This window comes from Propithecus coquereli, unplaced genomic scaffold, assembly GCF_000956105.1.
Source record: "Propithecus coquereli isolate 6110/MARCELLA unplaced genomic scaffold, Pcoq_1.0 Scaffold119, whole genome shotgun sequence".
NCBI lineage: Eukaryota > Metazoa > Chordata > Mammalia > Primates > Indriidae > Propithecus > Propithecus coquereli.
Genome location: NW_012135969.1, coordinates 2,775,542 through 2,795,335, shown reverse-complemented (window position 1 = coordinate 2,795,335; position 19,794 = coordinate 2,775,542). Strand labels below are relative to the sequence as shown.

At 55.9% G+C, this 19,794-nt stretch overlaps 1 protein-coding gene across 1 annotated transcript; it reads right to left on the bottom strand.

The window, feature by feature from the left end:
- Nucleotides 1-7,563: 7,563 nt before the first annotated feature.
- KRT14 (keratin 14, type I) lies at nucleotides 7,564-11,836 on the bottom strand. The gene is made up of 8 exons (XM_012660260.1): nucleotides 11,291-11,836; nucleotides 9,980-10,062; nucleotides 9,277-9,433; nucleotides 8,851-9,012; nucleotides 8,641-8,766; nucleotides 8,325-8,545; nucleotides 8,187-8,233; nucleotides 7,564-7,661 (listed from the first exon to the last, which is right to left on the bottom strand). Exons 1-8 carry the CDS (start codon nucleotides 11,834-11,836, stop codon nucleotides 7,564-7,566), a joined length of 1,440 nt encoding a protein of 479 aa, XP_012515714.1.
- Nucleotides 11,837-19,794: the final 7,958 nt, after the last annotated feature.

Below are 19,794 nucleotides of genomic sequence, written 5' to 3'. Positions count from 1 at the left end.
AGGAGCTCCTCTGAGCCTGCGACTACTCATCCTGTGCTTGCCCCGTGCCTGGCACCGTGTCTGAGCCAGACGGGATCCCAACACATGCCAGATGAAGGGAGGATGCCGGTGGTTCCAGAGAGATGCTAAGGGGCGAAAGGGAGCTAATGGTGGGAAGAGAGAGGCCAGGGTGGCCTGCAAGGGCCTGGAAGAGGCAGTGACCCCTGGGCAGAGGCCATGAAGGACCAGTGTCTCTTGAGATGCTTGCAAATGATGCTCAGAGACTGTGTTAAATAACGCTAAAGCCCTTGGTGGGAAGAGTATTTCTTTTTTCTGTTTTTCGATCTTCTGATTAGTCAAGGAGAAACTGTCAGTTGGACACGATGGCCTTTTTAACAGCCCTCCACGCTGTCGGTCACTGTGTTCGCTAAAACCAGAGCTGGCCTTGGGCTCGAGCCTTTAGAAGGTAACAGTTTTAGAAGTGAAGTGTTTCTTTATGTCATTTCCTTCTATTTCTGATAGTGATTCTGATTTTCCTTTTTTTTGGTAGTAATATAGGATTTCCTTTATAAATATATTTGTTGAAATGAAAGGTGAGCTAACCTACCAAAATGTGTTAAACAAATACTCAAATGGGTGGTACAACGCATGTTACATGAAAAATTAAAGCCAGGCACAGTGGCTCACACCTGTAATCCTAGCACTTTGGGAGCCCAAGGTGGCAGGATCGCTTAAGCCCAGGAATTCGAGACCAGCCTGGGCAACATAGTGAGATCTTGTCTCTATGGGGAAAAAAAATTAGTCTGGCTTGGTGGTGTGCACCTGTAATCCCAGCTACTCGGGAGGCTGAGGCAGGAGGATCGCTCAAGCCCAGGAGTTTGAGGTTGCTGTGAGCTATGATGATATCACTGCACTCTAGCCCGGGCAACAGAGCAAGATCCTATCTCAAAAAGAAAGAAACAAAAACAAAAAATAAGCAGGTAGCATAGGGAATATTGAAGGCTTTCTGTGAACGCCTAACACATGGGAGACTCAAGGTTAATAGGGATGTGTTGATTCCCTTTCTACTTTCTTGAATGGTTCTAAACCACCCTAGGTCCCTGCCACGCTCTGCCAGGAAGCCCAGAATCTGCCTGCAGTGTAGTCTGAGGCCTGGGAAGTTGCTCCCTTCCCCAGCCCCATGCCTATGCCACTGCTCTGGTTGGGATGTAAACCCCAGGTCCTGGGTGCCTGAGCTGGAGAGTTTGGGCAGAGCTGAGGGTGGGCAGCTGGGGAGCTTCTGGAACCCTGCTCTGCTGTCTGTAAATGCATCCACGTCGGGGATCCTAAAAACAGTTGAGACCTGCCTGACTGACCAGAGCTCCCCAGGGCAGCCCTGACCAGTGGCTCTCTCGCGAAATGACCCATTTCCAGCCCTGATGTGAAACCCGCTGACCCCTACCCTCACCCCCTCCTCAACTTCCCATCCTCAGCCCTGCCCTAAGCCTCACTCAGCCCAGAGCAGCAGGCTCCAGCCCCCAGAATTCCCCCCAGCTGCCCAGGAAAATGAGCCGCCCCTGGGGACCACCATAGAGTGGAAAGAGCAGTACCTCCCCAGTCAGAGAGAGCCGGGCCACCTGCCAGCCCCACCCTCCCTTCCCCTGTGACTGTGGCCTCAGTTTCCCCACGAGAAGCCCTTTCACGCAGTGCTGCCAAGGGCCATAAAGACAAGCAGTCTCCAGAGGAAGACCCAACTGCTGTCTGCATCTGCCCTCCACATCTGCCCTCCACACTTGCGCTTGCTGTGCTGGACGGCTCCTGTGGTTGCGCTGGGAGGTCGTGCTCCACTTGCAAACCGAGCATCCTCGTTTCCCTTCTCCCAAGCTCTCTGCCCGGCACAGAAGCCAGACTGGGCATGATGGGGCCAGGGATGAAGGAGGCCGACAGCCCTGGTCTGCATGAGTGATTCTTCTAGGTCGTGTGACATGGCTCACTCTTCCACCTTCTCAGGGCTCGGCATCTACCCTCTGAGCCCCACCGCCAACACCTCCCATGGGAACCCTCCAAAGAGTGAACCAGGAATGGAGCCCACGTAGCTCAGGGCAGCCCGACACGGGACCCAGCGAGCATCAGCACTGCCCCTCTGCAGCCGGCGTGCAAGACCACAGCCTGGACCCACAGTGCCGGCAGCCCAGACACCAGCCCTGCCCTTGGCAGGTGGATGGGGTAGGAGGGAAGGGGCTGTGAGGACCCAGACAGGCAGAGAGGGACAGAGAGGGACCCAAACAGAGATCCCACCTGTAAGGTGCTCCTAGAGGGGAAGGGGTCCTCCACTAGGGGTGTGGGAACTTGGTGACAGAGTAAGGACAGCCTCTCTCTGGCCATGGGAGCCCTGCTGCCTGCCTGTAGGCAGCTGCCCACACCCCTTACTTGCTCCTCATTGCTGTCTGTCACTGAGACAAGGTGGGGCCCAGGGAGGGACCTGAGTCATCATGTGGCGGCTGCTGGGACAGGGAGCACAGGCGTGAGTCACGACTCCCCCCCTCCCTCCGTGAGCCATCTGAGCAGGTGCGCGCCGCCCACTGGCACGGGGCTGAGGTGCCTGCACCTGTCTGTCAACGCTTCTTCCTCACACGCCAGACACTTGCCACCACCCCACCTAGCAGACCCCACCAGACCAAGGACAGGGGACGGGGAGGGCTCCCAGCAGGTGCCTCCACCTGAGTCTAGACAGCCCAGGCTCCATCTGCCCGGACACGTCTAGCAGAGAGAGCTGAGAGCACTGGACAGGCCCGAGGCTGAAGCCAGATTCTTCCACTTACTGGGGGACCTCCAGTTCCTGAGCACCCCCATGTGCCAGGCACTGTACTGAATGCCGGGGTAGAGGGAAGAGCAAGCCCCCACCTTCTCTGACAGGTACCACATAAAATAGACCCTCGAAAATAAACGTATAATTCACAACCAAGGTGAGCTCTATTGGTGGGGAAACAGGAAACACAGAATAAGGGGCGTGGCAGTGGGCTGGGGGAGCAGGGACAGTCTCCCTGAGAACGAGACTCTGGAGTGGAGGGTGGGGAGGAGTGAGCCAGGAGGAGGAGAAGAGGAAGAGCATTGAGGGAAGGGACAAACCACTGTGCAAATGTCCTGAGGTGGACAGGAGCAAAGCGACTGCAAGGACAGAAGTCCACTGTGGCTAAAGGGCGGAGGTCAAGTCAGGCAAAGGATTGGGAGCAAAAGAAAAAAAAATAAGTAGTTCCAACCTCATGAAGTCGTTGAAAGGCTTAAAAGAGCTAATATTGTAAAATTGCTGGTGTGGGTCAGGCATACAGCAGGACATCTTCCTGACCGTCGGTGGTGCTGTTTCTGCTCCCCAATTCCCCACGGACTGTCTAGACCACTGGGGTTCTCAGCTCTCTCACTATTATTAGTCCCTCGCTCTAGTCTACTGAGCCCCCATTAAGATCAAGCACCCGTGCTGGTGGGGGCTGGGGAGGACACGCAAATGCTGGAGGATCACGGTTCCTTCCATCAAGGAGTCGCCAGTGTTGCGGCAAGACCTTCTTCGTTTCGCCTGCACGGTTGGATTTACGCTTTACCTGCGCGGTTGTATTTACGCTTTACCTGCCATTTTATGAGGAAGGTACTAATTTCAAAATCATTATACTGATGAGGAAATTGAGGCTCAGAGAGGGCAAGTATCTTGGCCACAGTTGCAGGGCTAAGCAAGAGGGGGTGGAGCCAGGGCTTGCCCTCCAGTGAGTTGGAGTGACAATAGGCACAGGCCCAGGGCGCCTTCTCTCAGCCCCAAGCCCCACGCACTTTCTGGGTCCCTCTCTGCCTTCCTCCTGCTGTTGTCTCTCTCTTTGTTCACCCCGTCTCCCCTGCACCTGCAAACAGTAAGCTTCGATAACTGTATGGGTATGAATGAATGAATGAATGAATGCTCCCCCTGCCAGTCCTAGCCCCAGTCACTGTACTCTCTTTCCCTGACATTCTCTCTCTCTCAGTTCTGTGTGCATTTCTGTCTCTCTCTCTGTCTCTTTTTGCCCTTTCTCCCACACTAAGTCACCCCAAGTTCATCAGAGTGCTTCAGAAGAAAAAGGCTTCCTTTCCCAGGCCTGGCCGCACAGCTGACAGCTTCGCAGAGGGAAGCCCCAACAGGAAAGCTCCGGCTCAGCAAATGGCAGGAGAGGCGGAGCTGCTGCCTGACCTGTGTCTGCCTGAGGGCGGGCCATTGCCCCGAAGTCACTAACATCCCCTTGTTCCCTTCGTGGCAGCATCCACCCTCAGTGAGGTGGGCCAGGGAACCTCCTACAGACCAGCCGGGACATCAGGGCCCCTAGCCCCTGGGGCTCCCTCCTCTAACACCTTCCTCTAGGAATGGTTGGCTACATCACCCAAACCAGGTCATCTGTGGCCTTGGAAAAGAGCCACTTGCCTGATCAGGACGTATGCCACTTGCTGCCTATAAAGTTCCTGTGCTGCCTATCACATTTGAGCTAATGTCACAATAAAAAGATCCCCCAAACTAAAGGGGATTGAGATTTTCAAGGTGGGTTCCACCCCATAAAACAAAAACCTGAGAGTAAGCTAGGAAAAATACACACTGATCCGAGGGACTGTCAGCTTCATCCCATCCCTGAGCGAGGACAGAACAGGAACGAAGCCACCCAGGGTGTGGAAAAGCCAGAGCACAGGCTGGCTTGGCCACTCCCAGTCCATAGGACCTGGCGCAGGCCAGGCGCCCCGGGAAGATGGGGTTGGAGGAGTCACCTCAGCAGCCGCTCACCTAGCACTGCCTGGTCCTGTGCTCTGGGAGGGCGGAGAGAGGATCTGATGACACTGGGGGTGGCGGAGCCAGGGAGGTCACCTGACCTGCCCCAGAACTCAGAGAGGCAACCCTTCCTGCCCCCACTAGGCTGTGCTGTTGAGTCGCTTTGCTGCTCTATTGTTTAGATGGGGGTGCAGGGTGGGGCAGCCTCACCATTGTCAGAGCTGGGGCCCAGGTCTGCAGTCGGGTGCTTGCGGCTGCCAGGCCCTGGGGACAAGAGCCCTGATCATTGGCAGGACCCAAATGTTGTCTCTACCCTTCCCAGTGGTGTAAGGTGGGGGCTCCCAGGGGAGGGGAGTCCATGTGAGACTCGGGGGAAGCCGCCCCATCTGCCCTTTTCCTCTGGGGTCCAAGAGTACAGGGTGCGACCACCTCCAAGCCCCCTGCCTGACTCCACTCCCAGTTCTGAGCCTGCTGTCAGCCAGGTGGCCTGCAGCCACCCTCTCTATCCTCCTGCAAGCCCAACTCCACCTTGTATTCCTTCCAAACAGTGACAGCAACCACTAGGCAGAGAGGATGCTCACTCGCTGCACCCAAGTCTCAGAAATCTCACATTTCTCCATTCCTCTAAAGCAGATCTCCTTTGGGGATGGAGACTTTGATCGGGCGCCACCTCCAAGGTAGAGAGAGGTGTCTGAGGATTCTTGTGACGTCCAGAGCATGGCAGGCTTCGGTTCCCACTGGTGACTGTTGCTATGCTCTGCTCTCTGTCCAGGCCCATGTGACTCATATGTGGACCACTCCCCAGATTCTACGCCATCCTTGGGCAAGAGGCTCGTTGCCCAGCTGGGAACCCTGGGAACCAGGGTCCAGCATCACAAGGGCAGCCACACGTCCCTCCCTACTAGGGTCCTATCACCTCCAGGGCCCACAAACCCATGCCTTCCCAGTCTCTGACGAAACCCCCTCAAACCTTCCTCCTCCCTCATGTGGCCCCCTTTCCTCTGAAACTCCAGAACTGCACCCCCAGGACAGCCCACCCTCACCCTGGGACCATCCAGATCAACCCTTCTTGATGACACAACTTAGGAAAAAAGACATCCCAGAGTTTCAGGAACACAAAGCAGTCCTCTCTTTGCTGGGCAAAGGTAAAGAAAACAGAAACCAACACCTCATTCCTTTTCCTAATAACTCACTCTCTTACGCTACCATTTATAGAGTGCTGACTGTGTGTCAAGCACAATGCCAAACTCATTGCCGGCATGAGATCATTCAATCCTGCAACAGCCACGTGTGAGAAAGGTGCTTATTCCCCACCTTGTAAAAGAGGAACCAGGGGCTCAGGATCTTGCCCTAACTCTTCGAGGCTGTTTAGCGTCGGAGCCAGGACTCCCGTCTGAGTTGTCTGATTCCAAAGCCCAGGCTTTTAGACCCCTTGCCCAAACTAAGTCCTTCTTCGATCGCACCCCCACCCTGGACTCCCCCTGGAAGTTTCCTTCCCGCAGCCAAATGAATGAGCTAGTAAAACCGACACAAGACTATCCAACTCTTTCCTAGCTTGGGGCAGTGAGCCCCACCCAACTCTGGCATCCTCACCACTCACTCCGGTGAGGCTCCTGCCCTTCCCACTCCTTTTCCAGCCCCCAAAAGAGAGGAAAAGACACTCCCCACCAAGAGGATGCCCCTACAATCCTGGCTCTTAAGGTTCATTTGCTCGTTGGATTCTCAAATCAACCCCAAAAGCAGGGTTCATCCTCCTTACTAAACAAGTGAGGAAACAGACTCATTCTTCAAGGTCATAAATGATACAGACCAGAGCCTGGGCGAGAAACCAGTCTATTCCCGGAGCCTCCAAAAATGCCATCATCGTGGACGGTTAGTCACCACGCACAAGAGGCAGCTCACCCAGTATCACTAACCCGGCCTGGGCTGGCACTATGCCAGACATTGTGCTGGAGGCCTCGCATGCATTCTTACAGCAAATCGTCACAAGCCCTCACAAGGTTAGGTACTATCATTACTGCCCATTTTACAGAAGTGGAAACTGAGGCTGGGAGATGGTAACTGACTTGCCATAGATGAACTAAGTTATAGGCAGCATTAGACCCAGCCCTGGACACAAGAGTAGGTGAGGTGGAGGGAGACAAGACTGTCAGTAAAGCTTGAACCCAATGTAAGCTCGAGTTCTTATCTTGTCTTCATGGACCTCCATGGAGGAGCTTTGGGAACCCATAACCCCATGAAATTGCATTATATGCAAATATACGTGTGCTTATTTGGAAGTAGGGGGGCATAGGAGAAAATCTATAGCCTTCAATATACTCTCCAAGAAATCCCTGATCACAAAATGTTAAAATGCTCAACCTAGTACAGTGCCTGACACATAAAGGCCTTCAATATCTGGTGAATGAATGAATGAAGAAACATATGAATGACTGAGTGAATGAATGAATGTTCCCCCTTGCCCTAGGAGACACTATTTGTGACCTAGTACACACATCTACCTGTATCTTCTGAGATGGTGAAAGCCATCTGGGACCTGAGCCCAACTCGCCCCCAAGCCCTTTCTCCCAGTCCCAGAGGCCACAGCCAGGTGCTCAGACGAGCTCCAAAGAGTTGTTTCTCCCGCCTCCTCCCCACCCCCACTCCTAACAATGACCAGGCAGAGGCAAGAATTGTGCAACTCAGATCATGAAGCTGTATTGATTGCCAGGAGGGAGAAAGGGCGAAGCAGGGTCCAGGTGTGACATGCTTGGGAGGCAGGAGAGGGGATCCCCCGGTGAGATCTGTGTCCATGCAGGGGGCCTCCTAGGCCTGAGCAGTGCTGCGTAGCCTCAGTTCTTGGTGCGAAGGACCTGCTCGTGGGTGGACACCACCTTGCCATCGTGCACATCCATGACCTTGGTGCGGATCTGGCGGCTGGAGGAGGTCACTGGGGCAAAGAGAAGACAGAACGTTACCAGAGGTGGGCAGACGATGGAGTAACCAGGACTAGGGAGGCCAAGAAGTTGAGGAAACTTGAACTGTCTCCGTGCTGCTCTCTCCCCTGATTATGGCTTCACCCTGCTGTTGCCCAAGCACTGATACTGTCAACACATTTCTTTCCAGCTAGGGTCCCCAAAGGTCAGAGACAGACTGAGCTTCCTGTGAGCTTAGTCCAGATCGACCCAATAGACTAGTCTTAGCGGGAAGAGCCATGCAGGGCCCTGTCCTTGGTGCTGACACATAACCATGGGGTCTGCCACAGATACCGGGGAGAAGTTAAAGGTGGGGACCCCTGCTCCTAGCCCTAAGGAGGGTTTAGAAATTGGCTTCTTCTACCCAAGGAGGTTCGCAAGGGACACTGGGTAAGAACACTATAGTTCAACCCCTCAAGAAGGCCATAGCCAGTGCCCTAGACCCACTGGGGTACACAGGGTGGTCCTGAGCCCAGCCGTGCCGAGGAGGAAGGTCTTACCATCTCTGGATGACTGAGAGCCAGAGGAGAACTGGGAGGAGGCGAGGCTGTGAAGACAGAAAGGGGCAGGACCGTTAGACTCATGGTGGGGCAGCAGGAGTGCAGCGGGACGGGGACTGGGCAGGGCCGGGCACTCACTGGGCGTCCTCGCCCTCCAGCAGGCGGCGGTAGGTGGCGATCTCCTGCTCCAGCCGCGTCTTCACGTCCAGCAGGATCTTGTACTCCTGGTTCTGCTGCTCCATCTCGCAGCGCAGCTGCGCCAGCTGCTCCTCCACGTTGCTGATCAGGTCCTGGATCTGGGCCAGCTGCATGCAGTAGCGGCCTTTGGTCTCCTCCAGGCTGTTCTCCAGGGATGCTTTCTGCGAGGGAAGGAATGAGGATCAAGCATCAGTGAGCCCGGTCATTCTCTCTCTGCTAGTCCCGGGCCCACCCCCATGCCCGGCAGTGCTCCTACCATGCTCAGCTGGGACTGCAGCTCGATTTCCAGGTTCTGCACCGTGCGCCGGAGCTCAGAGATCTCGCTCTTGCCACTCTGCACCAGCTCGCTGTTGGTGGCCACCTCGCGGTTCAGCTCCTCTGTCTGCAAAAAAAGAGGACACCATTCACACCCAAAGGCCCCAGAAGGCAGGTGGGCTGGGTCTCTTCTGCCCCAAACGACACTGACCTTGGTGAAGAACCAATCCTCGGCATCCTTGCGGTTCTTCTCTGCCATCTTCTCATACTGGTCGCGCATCTCATTCAGGATGCGGCTCAGGTCCACACCAGGTGCTGCATCCATCTCCACGTTGACGTCTCCGCCTACCTGGCCTCTCAGGGAGTTCATCTCCTGTGCAGCCAGAGAACAGTCCACAGTCAGGAGCTTCATTGTGGCAGCTGACTGGAGTTCCCCCTCCCAATTCCATTTCTTCTCTCTGCTATTTTTTTTTTTTTAGAGATGGGGTCTCACTGTGCTGCCCAGGCTGGCCTCAAACTCCTGGACTGAAGTGATCCTCCCACCTCTGCCTCCTGACTAGCTGGAACCACAGATATGTGCCAGCATGCCCAGCCTCCCTGCTATTCTTCTAAGCTGGCTTTTCCATTTAGCTCTCACCTCCTCATGGTTCTTCCTCAGGTAGGCCAGCTCCTCCTTCAGGCTCTCGATCTGCATCTCCAAGTCGGCTCTGGCCAGGGTCAGCTCATCCAGCACGCGGCGCAGGCCATTGATGTCAGCCTCCACGCTCATGCGCAGGTTCAACTCTGTCTCGTACCTGGAATGACCCAGGAGAAAAGGAATGAGACACCCATCCTGGCCACACTGAAGGCTTTGTTCTCTTCCCCCTGCAGTTTCTTCCCAGAGCTGGCACCCGGTGGGTGGTTTAGGGAGCCAATCTTGGAAACGGCGTGGTTGGACACAGTGCCCATTGATGGCTCAGATATGAATAATCCTGGGGGAAGTTCATCAGGCTGCTGAATGCAGGAGGGGGTGCACATCTAGCTTCAGCCAACCTATGATGCATAAGGCCTCCAAATATGGCTACCTCCTGCACTTCAAGGGCAGGTGGGCAAGTGGGAAGCGCCTCTCCCTAAAGCGGTGGTTCCCAAACCTGGCTGTGGATCAGAATCACCCAGGGAACCTGCTACAAATAACTGAATCCAAACTCCAAGGGTAGAGCCCAAGAGTCTTGTCTTTTTACAAGCACCCCGGGGGGTTTTCATGTAGCCATCCTGGCACCGTCTCTATCTGGGAAACACTGCTCCAAAAACGCCCCACTCTGGGGAGACTGGATGTTCTGAGCCACCCATTGCAAACTCACTTGGTGCGGAAGTCATCAGCGGCCAGACGGGCATTGTCAATCTGCAGGACAACATTGGCATTGTCCACGGTGGCCGTGAGGATCTGCAGGATGGAAAGGGCACAGGTCATTTGTCAAAGGGACACCATGAGCCAGACTTCACAGCAACCTGCTTCAGGCTTCTGCTTTCCCACAAGCCTTGGCCACAGCAGCCTACAGGAAAACCCCAGGCAGTCCAGGTTTGACCTGGGACTTTCCTAATTCATGGTCAGCAAAGGGAGGTGAAGCAGCCCTGGCCTTGGAATCAAAAGCCCCGGAGTTCTGGTCCCAGTTCTGCCTACTGACTTGCTGCGAAACCTAAGACAGTCTCGGGCTTCCAGGTTCCCACCTACAGTGAGAGGAATGGCCTAAAGCTTCCCAGCCCCCTTCCTGATCGGGACTGTCCTCTCTGCATCAGCCAGCGCTGTCAGTCCTCTGCAGACACGCACGTTCCTTTCCAAGCCCACGGGGCATGGGATCTCGGGGGGAACTTTCCCAGGAGATGAGATCCAGCTGGCACAGGGGGATTAGGAAGGAGGACACAGGGGAAGAATAAGAAGATATGAGAAGAATAAGGATCCTGAGCCTGTCTTTCTGCCCTCATCATCGAGTTTCCCGAATCTATGCAAGGCATTGGAAGCCACGCAGGCTTGGCAGGGAGGGCTCCTGGTGACGTGGGAGCAGGGAGAAGGCACAAGTCCGAGGGCACAAGCCCACCAGGCTCCTTCTGTGCAGGCTGCACGGACAGCCACGTAGATGGTCTCTGTGGGTTTTGCATGCCCGCCTGGTTGTGGGGAAGGGCCAGCCAGTGCCAAGGCTCATGGGCGGCGGCAGCCACAGCCCAGACTCATGAGCTAATGAGCAGTCTGGGTGTCTAGCCTGGTCCCGTTACAGCCTCGCTCCTCCCCTGCGCAGCAGAACAGGTAGCTGCCTCCTGTGCTGGAAGGAGGGGCGCAAGGACTCTTGTCTCGGCTCTGCCCTTATTTTGCTCTGTGACCTTCAGCAGGTCACAGCGCCTCTCAAAGCTTCAACTTCTTCCTCTGTAAAATGTAAGAGTAGGAATCACTGGTCTCACGTGGTTAGAGGACTAGAGGCCAGAAGGCATGAGAAGTCAGGGAAGGGACACTGTCTTCCCACTGACCAGCTCTGCCGGGGGTATCCAAGGCCTCAGAAGAAGAGATCTGGGTGGACTCTGTCCTGCTTGGAAATCTAAAGCTGCCAGTGGCCTGAGGCCTCTAGCGTTCCCAGAGTTAGGTAGCTGGAATGGCGCCTCCTGCTGCCCAGTCCACCCACCTTGTTCCTCAGGTCCTCGATGGTCTTGAAGTAGGGGCTGTAGTCTTTCATCTCGGTGGGCCGCTGCCTCTGGTACCAGTCGCGGATCTTCACCTCCAGGTCGGTGTTGGCCTCCTCCAGGGCACGCACCTTGTCCAGGTAGGAGGCCAGGCGGTCATTGAGGTTCTGCATGGTGACCTTCTCATTGCCCACCAGGAGCCCGTCACCACCGCCAAAGCCACCACCCAAGCCACCACCGAAGCCACCACCGAAGCCACCACCAAGGCCACCACCAAGGCCTCCACCATATCCTCCGCCGAAGCCGCCACCCAGGGCCCCTCCAAAGCTGCTGCTGCTGCTGCTGAAGCCTCCACCATAGCCGCCCCCCAGCCCGCAGGCTCCCCCGGAGGAGAAGCGGGAGGAGGAGACAGACAGGCCCCCGTAGGCGCTGGGGGCCCGGTAGGACCCTCCGGTCAGGACGGAGGAGATGCGGCTGGAGCCACCACCGATGCCACAGGAGCCCTTCATGGAGCCGGAGGAGGTGAACTGGCGGCTGCAGGTGGTCATGGTGCCAAGGAGGGAGGCGAGCGAGCGAGCGAGCTGGCAGAGAGAAGTGAAAGGTGTTCAGGTAAGTGGCAAAAGGATGCGAGCGCTTTATACTCGTGAGTAGGGGGCGGGCCTGGCATTTTCCATTCCCCTTGGCTCTCATCACCCACGGGCTAGTGCCAACTCCCAGCCAGATCCCGCCCCTCCTCCGCCTCGTCATGTCTATCATATTTTACTGGAAACTCATTGTTCGGGGTGTTTTGGGCTTTCTTGTCCCGCCAGGCGTGATTCACGCAGGGAGGTGCGGGCCTGCAGGCTACGCTTTCCCATCGGGCCCTGGGAGCCACAGCCCTCGGGAGCCCGCGTGCTGGCTCAGGCGGGGTGACAGGGAGCAGGTTCTGCACCATACACCTGGAGACCTGAGTTCCCCACTGCCTGGATGGGCCTTTTACCTCCACTCAGAGGAAGCCCACCATTGCAGGGGGCTGACAGCGGCTAGAGGAGCGCCTGCCTGGCAAGGTCACCTGGGCACAGACACAACACTCTCAGCACTGCCATCTATTAAAGGAGACAAGCAGGTCTCGGGGGCCTTCCCAGAGCTGACCTGCTGGGCTGCGCTAAGGGGCCTGTCACAGCCCTGCGACATACCCAGCCAGTCAGGCGGCGCAGACTTCCACTGTGACACCCCCATGAAAGGCAAATCCAGGCAGCTCTCCCCAGCCCTGGGCACAGACCCTAACTAATACCCTCCCTAAGGGGAGACTCACACCTACCACACACACACCTGTGACACTGGCTGCTCAGTCTGGCCGAGGACAGGCAGCCTCACGGGCACAGCCAGAGACGTCAGGAAAGAGCATGGAGCCAGGTGAGTCCTGGCTCTGCCATTTACACCTGTGTGACTTAGACTTAGGACTTAGTACTTCTCTGAGCCTCAGTTTGCTCATCTGCAAAGTGGGAGTGGGCACCAACCACTCTGCCTGCTGCAGTCAGCTCCGAGCATCCAACATGACAGTGTTATGTGTAAGGTTTTATAAACCGAGTCTGGCACCCAGTCTGGTCAGCATCGCTGCAGCCCAGCGTCTTGGCCCCAAAGGGAGCAGAGCAGCATCCCTGGAACAGGCCTAGAGGGGCCTTTTTCCTTTCAGCCCCAGGTGACTTCTCAGACCCCCAGGGCAGCCCCAGTGTGGGGAAAAGACTGGCCCAGGCACCCTCATTTGAGCCCCTTGTGGAGCTGGCCCAAGGGATGGTCTGCGAGAGTTCAGACTCCCGGGGGTGGAGCAGGGCTGTGCCCAGGGTGTGGCCACAATGGACATGAGGGTCCCTGACTCTTGGGGCCCCACAGGTCAGGGGACATTTCCAGGAGTCCATTTGGTCCTGCTTTAGAGGTTTGTGTATCAAAACCTCAGCTACCTCGCCCTCCCTGACAACCTCCAAAATCCACCCCCTCCTCCGGCCCCCACCACACCCCACCCTCCCGTCAGCCTGTCAGCCCCTCGGCTCCTCGAACCCTGGCAGGCATGTCGGGAGGAATGCGGTCCTGTCTGGGGCTGCCTGACACATCCTATCTCCCCAGACAGGCCCCAACAGCCCCTGCTGGAGGCTCCAACGCACTTCCTAGGATCAACTGCTCCCAGAGGGAAGCAGCGCCCTCCCCCAGCCCCACCCCCACCTTGACGGTCACCAAAGCAGAAGTCAGGGAGCCTCTCCCCTGCCAATCATGGCTCAGGAGTTGAGAAGACAATGCTGAGACAAACACTGGAGGCTGTGGGCTCCCCAAATCTGCCATGGCAAGGACTCTCGAGGATGTGAGTAAGCCAGGGCCCCACCTCCTGCCCCCGCCCCTGACAGACACTCCTAATCTCCTTCTAGAGAATGATCCCCCCACCCTGGCCCAGCCCTGCAATTTCCCAGTGAGAGGCAGCAGGGATTTTGGCTGAAGGACAGATGCTTTTGTTGGGAGGCATGTTGCTATTGGCTGTGGGCAGGTGTGGGGTGGGGGAGGCGGGGGGTTGCTCACTGGAGAAAAGTGCAGCGTCCAGAGGGATCCAGAGCAGGAGAGGGGTGCAGAGCCCAAAGTCCAGCTTTCCTGTGCCCCCCACCCATCTCCCTCCTCTGTGGGGCCCAAGGGTAGGTTCAATGGAATCCAAAAGACGCTCCTTCCTCCCCCCACCCCCCACAAGGGGAATCCAAAAGATAAAGATGGCAGGGAACCCAAGACAGACAAACCCATGCACAAAATTTAAAAGAGATCTTTGCTGGCCTCTGCCCCGCCCCCCGCCCCCCGCATGGACTCTGGCACCGCAGCGTGGAATACAAGTCTGATCTTCTCCCCCAGCCAGGATTACGACTCTGACCCAAGCTGGAGCTGGAGGCCAATGCCCCTCCCCTGCAGAAATAGACTCAGTGACCAAGGAGCTACCCATGGCCCAGCCAGGCAGGGAGCAGAGACCGAGAAGACACACACTCCCGTCCCCTCCCTGGTGAGGGGGAAGCCTGGTACTCCTGACATTTCAAGGGGGACAGCTCTCTGGGGCAGCAGGGGTTAATGGGTTTGGACTATCTGACTGTTGGACCAAGAGCACCCACACCCCTGGCAGGGGCTTTGTGTGGGGCCATCACCTGACCCTCCCTCCAGCCTGCCCTGGCGGGCAGGGGACAGGGAGGAGCCCAGGCAGGGCCTCTTGTGGTCAATGCGTCTCCCTGCACCACCCAGCGGCGGGCAGACCTGTGCCAACCCACACAGGTGACGCGGGCAGGGCCAGGCAGCCCCTCACAGAGCCTGCATTGTGTGCCAAGGACCAACCGGGCGCTACAAGGTGGCATCCTATGGAAGGAGGGGACCTTGGGACAGCCCAGTCTCAGGAGGGAAGCAGGGCCCTGCCCTCAGAGCACAGTCTAGTGGAAGAGACTGTCCCTGTCTTTAGGAAGCCTCCAGCCTGAAAGGGAAGAGGGGACAGACATCTGAATTATTTAAGATGTGAACAAACATCAGAAAAGTACAGACCACGTATGTGAGTTTCCCAGGGCTGCCGTAACAAGTTACCACAAATTAGTGGCTTAAAACAACAGAAATGTATTCTGTCACTGTTCTGGAGGCTACAATCCCCAGATCAAGGTGTTGGCAGGGCCACGGTCCCTCTGAGGACTCTAGGGGAGAGTCTTTCCTTGTCTCTCCCAGCGTCTGGGGGCCCCCTGAGTCCCTTGGCTGTGGCGGCATCACTCCAACCTCTGACCCCACCTTCACGCGGCCTTCATCTCTGTGCCTCTGCGTGTCCTTTTCTGTCTCTTCGAAGGACATACCTTGGATTTAGTGCCCACCCCAATCCAGTGTGATCTCATCCCGAACCTTACCTTACTCACATCTGCAAAGACCCTATTTCCAAATAAGGTCACATTCTAAGGTCCCAGGTGGACACGAGTTTGGGGGGACGCTATCAACCCACTGTACCGTGTAACAGGTTGGTGCCATCCGCCTTGCAGAGGCGGTAGTGAAATCTTGGTGGGGAGATGGCTGAGATAAGACGTGGGCGGGCCTAATCTGCAAGGCTTCTGGGAACAGGTTTAGCTCAGCACCTAAGGGTGCCGGGACTGGGCGGCAGGGAGGCTTAGAATTCTCAGGTCTTGGGTCCATACTTTCCGCCACCCGATTTCTCTGGCTTCTTCAGAAATAGCGAGCTGCTCCAGAAGGCAGCTTTTTTTATTAAAATTTTTTATTTTGAAATAATTGTAGATTTCCAGAAAACGTAACAAAATAGAACAGAGTTCACATGTACCCTTCACTCGGCTTCCTCTATTATGAGCATAAGTGGTGTATAATTTTCAAAACCAATAAATTAACACTGACACAATGGTATTAGTTAGCTAAAGGTTTTATTGGAATTTCTACCGGTTTTTCCACAAACGTTCCTTTCCTGTTGCAGGATCCAACTCAGGTTTCCGCATTGCATTTAGCTGTCACATCACCTTAGTCCCTTCCGACCTGCGACAGCCCCTCAGTCTTTCCCCGTCTTTCACGATCTTGACATTTTTGAAGAGTGGTGATCAGTTATTTTGTAGAATATCCCTCGGTTAGGGATTTTCTGATATTCTCTCATGATTAGATTGAGGTTATGCATTTTGGCAAGAAAACCACAGAAATGTTGCTGTGTCCCATCAGACATATAGGACAGGTACGTCGATGTGCCTTATCGCGGGTGACGTTAACCTTGGTCACTTGGCTGAGGTGGTGTTTGCTGGATTCTCCACTGTGAGGTTTTTGTCTTTCCCACTGAAATTAATAAATACCTTAAGGACGATGCTTAGAGACTATGCAAGAATCCTGTTTCTCCTTGAACTCTGACCCACTAATTTGTGCATCCATCAATAGAGGGAAAGAGTCCTTGTCACCCACTGGGTCCAAGAGCCTCATTTGCTCGGAACTCCTCAAGGGACTGTGGCTTTCAGGAGAGACTTTGGGGGCTCTGGGCCCAGAGAAAGGATTCTTTCTTGTTCCTCATAGAGCCCCAAAGCTGGATTGGACCTCCTTAAACCTGCTCTGTGCCCCAAGACACTCCCATGCTGGCTTCCCTTGGAGAAATATCCAATGTTTCCCTGATCATTGTCTGGGGTCTTTTCCTAGGCCCTGCCAGCCCCGCCAGTCCTGGGGGAAAGAAGGAGACAAGCCAGGTCCTCCCCATGTCACAGGTGGGAAGTCTGAGGTCCCAAAAGGCTCACAGACCAGTGACAAGTTGGGGCCCCCCTGTGATTCCCACACACCCAGGGTCTGCCCTAGGCTGGGCTCCCCCTCTCCTCCTGGAAGAGTCCTGTGCCCACCTCCTTCTCTGCCCCTCTGCACCCTCCCCTGCCCCCTTCACCTTGCCCATTCCTCTGCCCACTAAGTCCCAGCCATCTCTATATGTGGAGAAGGTAAAGTCTCCCAGAGCTCAGGGCTGTCACTTTCAGGGACAGTGGGCTGGGTACTGAGCAGCCTCTGCTGCCAGAGGGCAGGGCTCGAGTGGGGGCCGGGAGTAGGCCAGCAGGCAGGATTGCAGCAGGGAGGCAATCAGGAGCCTACAGCACCTCCCAAGGCCCTGGGGCTCCCTTTCCCCCAGAGAGTCCTGCCACCCGCTGGTTTCCCAGGCCAGCCTGTCTGTCTGGGACAAGCATCCTCGAGAGCCTGGGCTGACACAACAGATGGGCTGAGCAAAGCATTTCAGTGTCCATGGCCATGTCTGAACCTCCTAGCTGTGCTGTAAAGCTAACAGAACAGACAGTGACCATCCACATTATAGACGAAGATGGTTCAGAGGTTCAGAAGTTTGAGCCCCTCCCAAGGTCCAAGGAAGCTGCTCAGTCAGCGTCCCACCCCAGCTCTGCTGGCTGCAAGCCTCACTTTTCAATGACAGGTCCCCTCCTGGAAAGTCCCCAAAAGTCAGAGCTTGAAAGGCCCTCAGCAGTCACCTAGACCAGCCCCTTAACTTTATAAGTAGAAAACATGAGGCCCAGCCAGGGAAAGGGACCTGTCCAAAGTCACACAGCAGAGCCTGCTTCAAAAACACAAAATGTGACTGGGCAGGGTAGTTCATGCCTATAACCCCAGCACTATGGGAGGCTGAGGTGGGAAGATCACTTGAGGCCAGGAGTTCAAGACCCGCCTGGGCAACATAGTAAGACCCCATCTCTACAAAAAGTAATAAAAAATTAGCCAGGTGTGGTAGTACATGCCTGTAGTCCCAGCTGCTCAGGAGGCTGAGACAAGTGGATCACTTGAGCCCAGGAGTTGCAGACTGCAGCGAGCTATGACCACACCACCACACTCCAGCCTGGGCAACACAGCAAGACCTGTCTCTAAAAAAAAAGAAAAAAGTTTAAATGTCACCCAGAGTTCTGAGCTGGGCAGGGTAAGAATATGGCGTAGGGTGAAAAGGGCTGTCCCTGCACCCCAGAATCATGTCCAGGTTGTTAAAACAGACAATCAGGTGGCCAAGGCCAAGCAATAGATGGGCTCACAAATCTCACAAACCCCCGTCGGCTCCCAGTTCAGGGAAAGTACAGCTGGAATTCTCCAGCCCGTGAGCCATGGGGCCCCACCACACACCAGGTCTTGTCCCCAGCAGGCCAGTCCCCCCACCGATCCCACATCCCCATCCATTTCCAACCTCTGCCTGAACTTCCACATCTGTCCTCCCCTCTACCCCGATCCCTCATGTCCTTTAAGGCCAAGCTTCAGTTGAACACATAGCTTTAAGATACGATTCCTGCAAACCGTGTGGCATAAAGTACCTGCTCAATGCAGGAAGGAGGGAGGGAGGGAGAGGGGAAAGGGGAAAGGGAAGAGGCCAAGGGAATGCAGAAGAGAGGATGGATGGATGGTGGGCAGGTGACATATGGACAGGTGAGTGGGAGGAAGGTGAGAAGGAAGGAGGAGGGAAAGGGGAGGGATGGGTGGACGGACTGGGGTGGGCCGGCAAGGAAGTAGAAGAAGGGATGAATGGAAGGAAGGAATGACAACGGGTTGGTGGACAGGGATGAATGGCAGGTGGGGGAAGGGGTGGATGGAGCAGGCAGCCCATCCTGCGGGCAGGAGGGCAAGCATCCCAGAGGAGCTCTTAACTGATCTGCACCTTGAAGATGAGCAGATGCTAAGCGAGCACAGGAAGTGAGGAAGGACAGCCCATTCGCCCAGGGAAGCACCTAGCAAAGACAGAGGTGTGCAATGCTGGTCTGATGGAAACTGCACGAGGTTAAGCCTTGCTGGAGCTCCCAGCTCAAGACTGGACCTGCCTGACTTTATCCTGACCACACTGGAGCCACCGAAGGGTTCTAAGCTGGGGAGTGATGCTGCCAGCTGTGTTTCCAAGGCCACTCTGATATCCACATGGAACACACTTTGGGGGAGTTTGTGGGGGAGGAAAACCTATAAGGAAGATTAGCCATTATCCGGTAATGGAGGGTGTTGGCTCAGACCTCTCCTGTCCCAGGAAGTCCCACCCATCACCTGAGGCCACCTGGTCTCCTTCCCTTCTCTGCCCTCCCACTGTCTCCGTGATCAGTGCCCCCCGTTCTAGCTTGCTATAGTGCCTTAGGGGGCCACAGCGTGTTTTTCACCTAGGAGGGGCTCAACATGGCAATTTACTGCAGTTACTCTGGTCTGGTCGGGGGGACACAGCCCTTGCCCTTGGGCTGCCCAGTCTGATGGAGGAAGACAGCCAGTCCCAGAGTTTTCTGTCCCTGAGAGGAGCTGAGAGCTGAGGAGCCACCAGGTGGGGTGGGTCAGCACATAACTTCTTGGAAAGGGTGCGCTTTGACACAGGTTTTGAAAGAGGAAGAGCCCTGGAGGGTGGAGCGGGGAGAGGGCATTCCCAGCCAGGGGTGTGGCTGTGGGAACTCCAGCTCCCGGCCTGAGTGGAGGAGTCAGCACCTGGGAGTCGGAATGGCTGTGTCAGGAGTCCTGAATGCCGAGGCAGCACAATGAGGGGACGGGAAAGAAGGGGACATGGGGTCCCCAGGTGTTCTAGCTTCACAGGGAGAAAGAAGAGGAGTTGTGTCCACTGGTCAGAGGTCCGGGAGAAGGGTCAGCCTCTTGCAGCCCACCCACCCCTGCAGGCTGGGATACCTGGTGAGATCGGGGAAGGAGCGGGGCCTCCTCCGTCAGAAAGACCAGGGCTCAAGTCTGGGCTCCACCATTGACTGGCCATGTGACCCTGGACAGGCCACCGCAGCCCTCCCAGCCTCGGTTCCCTCTCAAGTGGGAGGAACAACAGTTCCTACCCGGTGGGCTTATTGAGAGGAGTCGCTACTTCCGGGCAAGCGGCCAGCATGGTGCTTGGCGCAGAGGAAATGTTTGGCAGAAATTCCTTTCAGTTAAGCCCTAGAGTTGGACCAAAGGGGGTTGGGGGAGCACAAATGGAGAGCAGGTATCATCATTCAGCCAAAGACCCTGATGCAGAGAGCAAAGGGGCTCCAGGACCGTGCTGGAGCTCAGAGCACCGGGGCCA